Genomic DNA, 11,780 nt, shown 5'->3' with positions numbered 1-11,780 from the left:
TCATTTTGTTTTTGCTAATTAATTTTGATTTAGCTGCGATTTGGTTGATTTTGTATGTAAGCTGCGATTTGGTTAAATTTTTATATGTATTTGGCTGAAATTTCTGTTTTCCTAATTAATCTTATACGAAGTATGTGGTAGATGCAAGCTTTGTTGCCGAAGTATGTGGTGCTTGTGTAGTTTTCGATTATGTTAAGAAAGTTAGCATTATTTTTCCTTAAAATGTACTAGTGTTAAGTAAGAAAGTCTATGGCTTAAGTCCAAAGAGGAATAAGGAAGGGAGTTGTAGAAAGTGTGGGCATTTTGGGGCAAGACCGTTGCTGGAGATGTGTGTTCATAGGAGTGGCCGAGTGGAATCGGTGGATATAGGATGCTAATAATTGTTAATCTCATTAGATGATGTTTGGCAAAGCTTAGATGTATGTAGCCTTTCTCCTGACAGAGTATAATTGCAGATTATTACTCATGCATGTCCATGTGTTCATGCTCTGCTATTGACCATCGTTCTCCATTATAATCATATAAACTTATATTCTAACGCTTCTTGATTTGATTTGATTTGTTATGCACTTGTTATGAGATTAACTAGAGATTGATATAACTATTATTTTGCCATTTATCAGGTTCAATTTCCATTTGTTGTGTTTCTTGTATAATGGCTCGACTTATGCGTTCTATAAGGAAGAAAAAACTAAAACAAATACAATTAGTAATTGCAATGGTTATTATTATGTTGATGATGTATTGGATGTGGTATATAATTTGCGTTGTTACAATAAGGGGGGTTCAAATAAAAGAAAGGAAAAAAAACAAAAAATTGTTACGAATGTTAGTATTGAGAGGGCTTTATAGGGAGAGTGATGTGAAATGCAACAGTGAGCTTCGCGTTAATAGAAGAACTTTCAATATTATTTGTGAGATGCTTAGAGACATTGGGGGTTTGAGTGGAACAAAAAACATGTTGCTTCAAGAGATAGTTGCCATGTTTTTATACACGTTGGCTCATCATAAGAAGAATAGGTCTATTGGACAATACTTCTTTAGAAGTGGAGAAACCGTGAGCCGACAATTTCACCTTTGTCTAAGGGCTTTTCTCAAGTTGCATGAAGTACTACTTTACAATCCCACACCAATATCGGATGATTGTGAAGATGAAAGGTGGAAATCCTTCAAGGTATTGGTATTTTCAAAGCCCCTACGTTTTGCTAGGATTTTCTTATTTTTGCTTGTTTGTAAGTAATATTTTTTCCTATTTTTGTAGAATTGTTTAGGGGCATTAGATGTGACTTACATTAATGTAAATGTGCCTTCACAAGAACGGCCAAAGTATAGAACAAGAAAAGGAACAATTGCTATGAATGTATTGGGTGTTTGTGCACCTAATATGCAATTTATTTATGTTCTTCCTGGTTGGGAAGGTTCGGCCCATGATATGCGTGTACTTCGAAATGCTCTTTCTAGACCAAACGGTTTTAGGGTACCTCGAGGTAAGTGAAGGTCTTTTTTTTTGTGAGTTATATATGTTTTGTTAGTTTTGGTAGGTAGTAATCATTTTGTTTAATAACTTTGAAGGTAATTATTATTTGGCTGATGCGGGGTATACGAATTGTGAGGGTTTTCTTGCTCCATATAGAGGTCAAAGATACCATTTAAAAGAATGGACGGATCGACAACCCGAAAGTGCCGAGGAATTCTATAACATGAAACATGCTAGGGCGCGAAATGTGATTGAGAGATGTTTTGGCCTACTTAAAGGAAGATGGAGTATACTTAGAAGTCCTTCATTTTTCCCTATTCGAACTCATGGACGTATCGTGATGGCTTGTTGCTTATTGCATAATCTAATTAGAAAATTCATGCCTACGCATGATATAAAAGAAGATGAATTGAGTGAATCCGATGATGATTCCGAGAGTGATTCTGATGATGAGAGGGAGTTTATTACAAGTGTTGCTACTTCAGATCATTGGACCAATTTTAGAAACACATTAGCCCAAGATATGTTTAATGATTGGAGGGCGAGAGGTAGACATGGTCAATAACACAAAAATTATGATATGCCTTATAATATGTTATGTTCTGTTCAGTTCAAATATGCCTTATAATCTGTTATGTATGATATGTTCTATTATAATTAGCCTTGTAATTTGTTATGTTGAGTTCTAATATGCCTTTTAACCTACTTTTTTTTTTGTAGATGGAGGCTAGTCAAGCTAAGGGTGAGGCAAGCAATCGAGGAAGAGGCAAAAATAAAAGGTATTGGACGTATGAAGAAGACGCGGTTCTAATAAGATATTTGCATGAGTTGAGTTGTGATCCGAAGTGGAAGTGTGAGAATGGGTTTAAGAATGGTTACATGAATAAGTTGGAAGAGATGATCAATGGTGTACTTCCTAATTGCGGCTTGAAAGCGGTTCCCCACATTGAGTCAAGGATCAAGCATTGGTCGGAGAAATATAGTGCATTGGCGGAAATGTTATCCACCTCAGGATTTGGATGGGATGCTGAGAAGAAGATTCTACAAGTTGATAAGTCGATGTTCGACGGATGGGTAAAGGTATGAACTGCAATTTTTTGTTCTGTTCTGATGCTGCTGCTACCTTGCTGTTTCCCCCTTCCCTTCTGCTATTCCCCTGCTGCTGCCCCTCCTGCTACACTGTAAAGGTTTGAATTGCTTCTGTATAATCTGCTTCTGTAGTAAAATTATTCTCTGCTTTGAATCTGTCCTCTGCTCTCATATTTTTCTTGATTGTTTTGATAATCATTTTTCTGTTCTGATGCTTTTTTCTGTTATACTTTTATTTATGCTAGAGTCCCTGTGACATAGTTTCATAGTTTCATTTTTCTGTTTCCTCATCTCTAATCCCACAGCCCTGACTGATGAGCTTGACCCAATGCCTTTTGCCTCAACTCTTCCGTGATTCTGTTTATTAACATATGCCTTGAAAGGATTTTTCAGATACTGATGATCTTTTTAATATGAAAACAAGCACTTGACACTCACAACTTGACCATGTTTTCAAAGTGCAATAAGAGAAATAAAGCTAATAACAAGAGAAAGTCATACCATAAATGGCTTGAAACACCATTAGTCAAACTCCAATCTACATATATTAATCAAGAACAAACCAGTCATTTGCTGTTGTGTTTAAGTTTAGGTGCTCCCCCCTCCCTTATGCTGCTCCTTTACTTCTGCCCCCCCTTTTGTTGCTACCTTGCTGCTTCCCCCTTCCCTTCTGCTATTCCCCTGCTGCCCCCCCTCCCCCCTTCTGTTATTCCCCTGCTGCTGCCCCTCCCCCCTGCTGCTATTCCCCTGCTGCTGCCCCTCCCCCCTGCTGCTATTCCCCTTCTGCTATCCAAGAAAGGATTGCTTCCTGCTTTAATGATTATGTCTTTTAACTTGCTGATTTGGAGATGGTAATTGGCTTTTCATTAGGTTTGAATTACTGAGTTCTTGTTTTCGGATTGATTGGTATATCATTCCTACTCTGTAGTTTGCTTATATATCTGATACAGTTTCAGACTTTTAGTGAGTGTGGATATGATATATATTTGTTTTGCTGAACTATGCATTTGGGCGTTAACTTAGTCCTACTGATAAACTTAATGCTTGTTATGACCATCTGTCAGAATAAGAATATTATTGAACTATCTATTTGTACTATCTCTTATATGGCAGACTCATAAGAAAGCTAAGGGGTTGTTTGGAGTTCCATTCGTTCATTATGACACTCTAGCAGAAATTTATGCAAAAGACAAAGCTACCGGAGATGCAAGTGAGTCGTTTGTTGATGCTATAGAAGATATGGATCAAGAGATTGATAAGCAACCATTGAATGTCGAGAGTGATGAAGAAGATGATGTGAATTCTACTCATTCGGACACTTATTCTTCTACAAGTCAATCTAGAAAACGGAAGATAGAGGATGATCATTCAACTCCTTCAAAAATGGCAAAAGTGAAGGCTTCTACGATTCATTCTTCCCGCAAGTGATTCCACTACTCAATCCGGAAAACGTTCTACAAAGGCAAAGGAGGCTAAGGTGAAGGGAAAGAACAAAGTAGATTTGAAGAGTTTGTGTAGGAATGATGATGATGATTTGGTGGCCTCCCTCCATGATGTATCTAACAATTTTGGGAAGATATTTGAAAATATCAATGTTAATCTGGGGACTATGGCTAGTGCATGGTCTAAAGCGGAAGAAAGAGAGCAAATAATGGATGAAAAAGTGAACAAGGTTTTGGATGAGGTGATGAAGTTAGATTGAATTTCTCCATCCGAAGCTTTGGAGGTTGCTACAATTCTCATGGTCGAAGAATATAAGCTTCGCATCTTCTATCAAGCCCCAACTAATATGAAGAAACAATATGCAATTGATCTTCTTAAGAAGAAGTAGAAAGTTTTGTCCTAAGTTGTTATTGGAGTTAATGTTTCAATGGTTTTTGAATGCTTTTTTTTTTTATATAAATTTTTTTTTTTTTGAGAATACTAGAATTTCAATGCTTTTGTAATCAACAATTTATGTGACTTTGCCTATATCTAGCATATGATATATTATGTAATCGGTTTAAAAAAAAATATATATATATGCATATTATGGTAATTAGTGTTGCTCTACATTGTATAATGTTTAGCAAAAGTTAGCCAAGATAACAAAAAATAGAAGGAAAGGTATTTGTTTCCAAGTTATCTATGCCAAACAAGAAGAAAGGGATTTGTTATCATTGTTTACGTTTCCTTAGTAATATCAAACAAGTAGTAAGGGTAACACTATATATTACCCTTTCCCCTCCTAATTTGTTTCCATTCCCTTACATTTACTAATTTGATACCAAACACCCCCTTAGTGTGAGAAATTTTAATAAGAAAAGCATATAAATAAAATATATATATATATATATATATATATATATATATATATATATATATATATATATATATATATATATATATTATTTCGTGTAAGAATTGTGAGTTTGTTTGTGTTGGGGCTATATATGAAAGCAATGGCTGAAATTTCTATGTTAATTAAGCACAAGTATTATTGCTTTCTTGATGGTTATTCCGGGTTCTTTCTAATCCCCATCAACCCGAATGATTAAGAGAAAACAACATTTACTTGTCCTTGAGGCATCTTTGCTTATTGGAGAATGTCTTTTGGTTTTTGTAATGCTCCAGCCACCTTCCAATGATACATGCATGATGAGCATTTTTGGTAACATGTTGGAAGATGAAATAGAGGTATACATTGATGATTTTACGGTGAGAGGTACTTCCTTTGGAGATTGTTTTGCAAATCTCGAGAGATATTTGGCTCGATGTGAAAAGGTAAATTTTGGTTTTGAATTGGGGGATTTCTTCTTTCTTGGTTTGTAGGAATAAGGTGAAGCTCGAGACCCGTCGTGATGATTTTGTTACCAAGCTAAAGGATGATGTAACACCCCCAGATCACCCTCTACGGAGATACTAGTAAAATACGTATAATTATACCATAGAGATAGACTTAGCCGTATTACCGCAGCATGATTACGCAACGCTACTCAAACTTACTAAATAAAACCAATGCTTTGCAACGAAAACTTCAATACTCTTTCTTTATTTATAAAACCATAAATAGTAATCATTGTCATGAGTACTTATAATTAAAATAAGGACCTACATTCCTAATCTAGATGAAGACATTCCTGGGACTCCATATGCTCATAGTGACTCCACCTGAAATTAGACAACACTATTTACCATTAAGGTAAACAGGGCGAATCAAAACAAATAAGAAAGTATGGGTTAGCAAAATATGCTTAATACGATTAGTGCAAGATAAATAAACTCAATTTATTTGCAAAGATGCTTTTAAATCCAATTCCAATCATTATTCCAATGAATTCAAAACTCATGATTCAAAACCAATCTCAATATTCTCAAACAATTCCAATAACTCAATAATAATGATTACTAAAATCAATTATTTTCAAAAACTCATCTCTTTTTAAATTGTGCACCCCCAACAAACCTCCTCATCAAACCATTTTAGTCATCTAGCTGCATTGAGAGGAGTCTGACCATTTTAGTCATCAAACCATTTCAGTACATAATATACACTGCATTCGAAAGGAGTCTGACTGACTTTCACCATTCTATTCGTCATCAAATTCATCATACTCAGAATCAAGGGAACCATCCTGAGTTCATTCTCATCGCTATATGTATTGACTGAATCCATATAACAAGTCATGTGATATGCATGACAGCAAAAGAAAACGACAACCGAGACATTTTGGATGGAAAAAGGATCAAAGCATATGCAACATCTGCCTCCCAGCCTAGTCTTGGACAGTTGGACTTCAAATCCATGTTTTTTAAACTTGGTGGTTTTGCAAAGGACTCTTCCATCCTCTTTTCATCTCTCTTAGTTCTAGCCTCATCCTCTGTGTTATTCATATGAACCGCATGCCTTGCTTCTTTGAAGTATTTAACCAAAAGATTGACGATATCAACCTGTTGTTCCCACCAAAACAACCAATAATTTCGGTGCAAAGTGAATATGAATCAAACAGCAAGGCTACTAAATTGAAGAATTACCTTTAAAATATCATTACAACCATGTGTGAGTGAGGTTTCAGTTCTCTAGTTAGTTGTGATTTTGACCAATCAATCCCTGAGCCAGTAAACATATTATGAAGGATTAGTAACAACAATAGAGATTAGTAAAAAACCGAAGTACTTTTAAGATATCTATAATAATAATATTGGTTTTTATGTAGTAGAGCAACTATATAAAATTAATTTTAAGATATGTTAGGAGCTCAAGCTCACATATACAAATTTACCAAAACAATTGTATAATCCATGAGCACATAGGGGGATACATCAGTTGGAATACAATGATCCCAAATTTGCTTATACATGGATTAAACTCTATTCCTAAAAAAAAACCTCCAATAGGTATATGTATATGTGCAGAACCATGCAAAACCCAAACTTAAGCATTAATGACCCATTTAATAAGTAAAAAAGAAAGTTGGTAATTGAAATAAATTTATATACTTCTTTGTTTCACTATAGTTGCATCATTTTGACCATGCACGTTTGTGAATACTACACCTGAAAGGATACTCATACACTCATACCATCATTAATCTCTATCATCAAACACTATACAACCATAGTGTACATCCTTTCCTTAAACAAGACTGCATCTGTAGTGCAGACATGATCTTCAGGTCTTTTTTCTTCCCTTCATTTTAATAGGTCATTTGTACTCAATTTGGGCCAACTAACATCAACTTTTGCACTTTGTTTGGATAGGAAGAAATGAAAGGAAAAGAAGAGAAGAGAAATGGAGGGGGACAAATTCTCTTGTTTGGGTAAAAGATTGGGGGAAGGAAAGGGAAGGAGAGGGAGGGATCCATTTTTCCTCTCTCTTTAATAAGCATAGTCTCTCCAAAATTAGAGAGATTTGGAGGGAAAATGGAGCTCACCTCCTCCTCCCTTTCTTTTCCCTTCCCTTCCTCCATTTTCCCTCCCCTTCTTTTCCTTCCTTCTTTGTTATCCAAACAAAGCGTTGGGCTTCACAATAGATGTGGCTTGGCATATTCCAAACCAATCCATTCTGAATTTACATCTAGGTCTTTCATCTCATTACAACTAAACCAAGCCATAGCTAGAATAAAGGGAACAAATATCTGCCATACTCCACCAACTGCGATCAATCAACAGATTACTGAAGCAGCGAAGGGGGAAAAGGCGGAGACACGGAGTTATGGTTACAACCAATATATAGAGCGTGTTAGCTTTAAATCAACACAAAGCCCAAAGATCATTAATGTCTCGAAATTCTATTCTATACTAAACTTCTGTCTGACATTATTCAACAAGTAGCTTAAATTGCATTGACATAAAAGTCTAAACTAGTTCAAATTATTTCTTGATCTTTCCTAATTTAAATACAATGCATATAGCAACCGTTGAATTGCACAAAGCACTGCAACAGGAATCAAAGAGGTCAACTTCAAAGCAGTATTACTTGCAAGCAATAAAGGCCATCATTTTACAATCTTCTTCAAAGGAGATATTGAACAAAGCAGACATAATTTTACAATAAAGGCCATCCACTAGATCATCTATAGCATATATGACATTCGTAACCCTGGGAAAATCTACTGCAAATTCCTCTTTGAAGAGCCCTCCAAATTTCCTAGTATGTAAAGGTCAATGCCCAGAGCAATTCAAAAGTTTAATATGCCATTCCGAGTACTGCCCTCCTTTAGAAAGAATCAGCAAATCAACTTCCTACTTTATTTGAGGACAGATCATCCTTAGACTAAAAATTGATCCAAAAAACTAGCAACGTATACTTGTGTGAATTAGAAACTTTTACTTATAGTTTGGATTAGCCGAGTGTAATTAATCAAATTTTTAAAACGCACTTGCAGATCATACATATGGACATACATGTTATGCAGTGGGCCAAGCCAAACTCATCTATAAACAAACCAAGCTTGAGATTGAAAGTGGCTCATTTAATAAGAAAAACCAATTAAAAATTTGAAAAAAATAATCCCAACTATTGTCAATTTGTCAGTCTTTTTTAAACAATCCCAACTTTCAATTCATTAGGAACAGCCCCAACTTTTGGGATGACTTTCCGAATAGGTCCAATAGAAAAAAATAATAATAATAAAGTCGCAGAAAAAATTAATCTTTCAGCTGACTTTCACTTAAATCCCCTTTATAATCCCTTTGGGCTTTGGCCATTACAACCCTCCATTTTCGCCCCCTCCCTTCATCACTATGGCCCACCACCATCTCCAACACATAAGCAACTCACTAGAATTCATTGATTATAGATCCACCACTACCCCTTCTTTGACCTTCTCTCCCTTCACCAATCTACCCTCCTCACTGCTGCCCAATCAGCCCTCCTCCCCATTAACACCATTGTCCCCTCAAGCCCCCACGTCCACCATCATCAAACAAGCCCCTACTGTCCACTTTAGACAGCCACCTGCCCTCTCTATCTAAGTACTCTTCCCTGAGAGCATCCATGCCCCACTTTCTCTCTCTTCTTTCCCATCAATCCCTTGATTTCTCTGTCTCTCCTCTTTTCCATCAAGGTATGACATAAAAAGAAAATTTCTTGCCCATATTACTAAATAGGCTCAGATAAAGAGGGAATTGAGCTCAAATTACCGTTCAAACTCATTCATATGTTGCCAAGCCAAGGACATAGTGGATTAAACCAATCTCAAACTCCAGACTTTTAATCCAACCAAGCCGAGCCTTACCAATTCTCTTCTCCACTCGGATAGCTTGTGACCAATCATTCCGTGCACTTCAAAGGCTCATATAGACCACTTGTTCTCACGGATTTTCTTTTATGCATCCACGAGTAAATAAGACATCTTTTAAGCAAATTGGGGTAAAGCAGAAAAGATTTAGGAAATAGGAATTCTTTTTTCCCAATTTTCAATGTCTATAGAAACAAAGAGCGCAAACGCAATTGAACAAATCAGAAAATACAAAGTCACCCCTAAGCTAGACAATACCGTTGGGTAGAATCAGTTTCTTCATATGCTACCAGAAACGTTGTTGGAAGTCTGTTTCTGGTAGCATATAAGGAAACAGACTTTCCTCAAAAGGAAAGAAAAGACAATCAGTTTCCCCAAAGCTCCAGAAACAGTCTTCAAACACTTCCAAGAGCTTTGCCAAACACTAACTAAGAAGTGTGGTCTTCATATGCTACCATCTTAGCAGCTAGTTAGTAAGCCCATTACACCCAATTATTTGCATCTTCTAGCTTTCTTCATTTTTTACCATTTTCATTCAACTAAATACAAGTTGATCGTCCCGTCAAAAAAAAATACAAGTTGATCGCCATAAAAGAGAAGCAAAAAAAAAAAAAAAAAAAAAAAAAAAAGGGAAAAAAACACTTACATCAATCTAAGATCAGACAATAAAAAAATAAAACAATAGATAAAAGAGAAGATGTGAAGCATGTAAAACACGGGGAAGGAGGTGGTATAATAAACTAACCTTGGTTTTGCAATTACTATGTCTTTTGGGGATACAACATAGTATAGTGGCTCATCACCTCAGCCCATCGACCATTAGTATAGTTGCTCCCTGTAATAATAAGTCTTAGAAGTCCAATAAAAAAAATGTAAAGCCATACTCAAGTCATATAAAAGGCATGAACAGTCCCCTCCCAGCTACTTAAGTCCCTAACAGGGAGACTCCACCAATAACTCCCTTCTTCCCTTACCCAAAAAAAAGGACAAGAAAATAGAAAGAAGAATGATTGTGGATGATAAAAGACTTTAATAAACTAAACCTGATAGAGGAGTGTGTGAGAGACAGTAGTCTTTTGCTTTATAATGTTCAAATCCATGAACTGGTAAAGCGTCAGTTACCAGCTCATCATTGGCCCATGTAACAATGCGTACTTCTGGCCTCTGTGCAATAGCCAGATTAAAGAGCCAAAAACATCAAGCATATCACTGGCCATGATCCAAGACTGATTAGCAGAAAATAAAAAGACTGTAAAGCACTACAAACCCAATGCTAAACTTACGAAATTTTCAATTTCATAAGCATACAGAAAAAGAGAATCATTCCATGGATGAGAAATATGTCCATGTTATTTTGACAAAAAATATATGTTCAGCAGTAACTAGACAATACAATTTTATTCATTAGAGTAACTGAATTTCCATTTATTAGCTACTTTGTATCAGCTACTACAACAATTTCAAGCACCTTTTTAAGCGTACCATACACTCCATTGATAAGAATGAGTGTGTCATTGCTAAAAAAATAACCAAGACAGTGTTTATTCAGGAAGTTTAGCTTAATATACGATTTATATTTCTAACTTTCTGTGCTGTACTGCTGTGTGAAACCATGATGTAGATACAACTGTTAAATAGATCTGCTGCACAAAGCACAATCAATCTGATCACAATTACTCACAGTGAAATTTACAAAAATCCTCCCTCCATCAATATTATCAGTATACTTATGAGTGTTATCTCGTGACTTCACACCTAAAATACTCCACAACCCAATCCCGATCAAGATCTAATACAGTAAAGAGATCTCTATACAACCTCTCCCTAGAAGCCCAAGTTCGTAAAACAAGTACCAGCAGTTTTAAATGACAGGCATTAAGCAACCAAAAAAATATCAACATCAGACACTTAAAAGTACTCAGAGATCCAGATCCATCAAGAAGAAATACCTGCCATGATGGAGCTGTACTACTAAATTCCTTCTCTCCATCTTCCTCTCCAGGGACATAGGCTAAAATTGCCAAAATAAAAACACCAAATGAAGCAATGCCGGATATATAATAGTTTGTCTGGAAAGATGCAACAATATCCACCTGGTTTGAGCCACGAAACTTGGCTCTAAGCCTCTAACCAGGCCTATTAAGATATTGCCTGTCATTAATAAGGTAGAACCGTAGAACTGTGCGCTGGTCCTAACCTTACAGGAGTATAGGACCCATAGCACAGCCTTAGGGACAAAACTCCTTTGTACAGGTTGAGGCAAAAAAGAAAAATTAAGCCTCTGGTGTTAAGTTGGTAAAGTTGATTCATCTCGAGAACAACGCTTACCATTAAACCAAATACTACTTAATATTTTGATTAACCAACCTGTTTGTACATTTCTTTGAGAAGTCATTAAAAGAGTGATATCATTGATTATTTGATTGTATGCACAATGCACTAAAGACAGGGATCAGAAGCCCACTGTTAGAGACAACAGTTGAAGGAAAGTA

At 36.0% G+C, this 11,780-nt stretch overlaps 1 protein-coding gene across 1 annotated transcript; it reads left to right on the top strand.

The window, feature by feature from the left end:
- The first annotated feature begins 655 nt into the window (after positions 1-655).
- On the top strand, positions 656-3,994 carry LOC145619789 (uncharacterized). Its single transcript, XM_081674482.1, has 5 exons — positions 656-1,174; positions 1,262-1,487; positions 1,573-2,018; positions 2,198-2,557; positions 3,680-3,994. The coding sequence occupies exons 1-5, from the start codon at positions 656-658 to the stop codon at positions 3,992-3,994; spliced, it is 1,866 nt and encodes a 621-aa protein (XP_081530608.1).
- The last annotated feature ends 7,786 nt before the right edge of the window (positions 3,995-11,780 follow it).

The sequence above is a fragment of the Chenopodium album genome, chromosome 27 (genome assembly GCF_948465745.1).
Source record: "Chenopodium album chromosome 27, dcCheAlbu1.1, whole genome shotgun sequence".
Taxonomy (NCBI): Eukaryota; Viridiplantae; Streptophyta; class Magnoliopsida; order Caryophyllales; family Amaranthaceae; genus Chenopodium; species Chenopodium album.
Note: the sequence above shows the minus strand (reverse complement) of the source record. Positions and strands in the feature narration are given on the sequence as shown.

Bases quoted from the DNA above. Each gene is read 5' to 3' on its own strand.
- LOC145619789 (XM_081674482.1), top strand. From the start codon at position 656: ATGGCTCGACTTATGCGTTCTATAAGGAAGAAAAAACTAAAACAAATA. The intron at 1,175-1,261 runs GTATTGGTATTT...CTATTTTTGTAG, and splicing joins AAAGGTGGAAATCCTTCAAG to AATTGTTTAGGGGCATTAGA. The intron at 1,488-1,572 runs GTAAGTGAAGGT...ATAACTTTGAAG, and splicing joins CGGTTTTAGGGTACCTCGAG to GTAATTATTATTTGGCTGAT.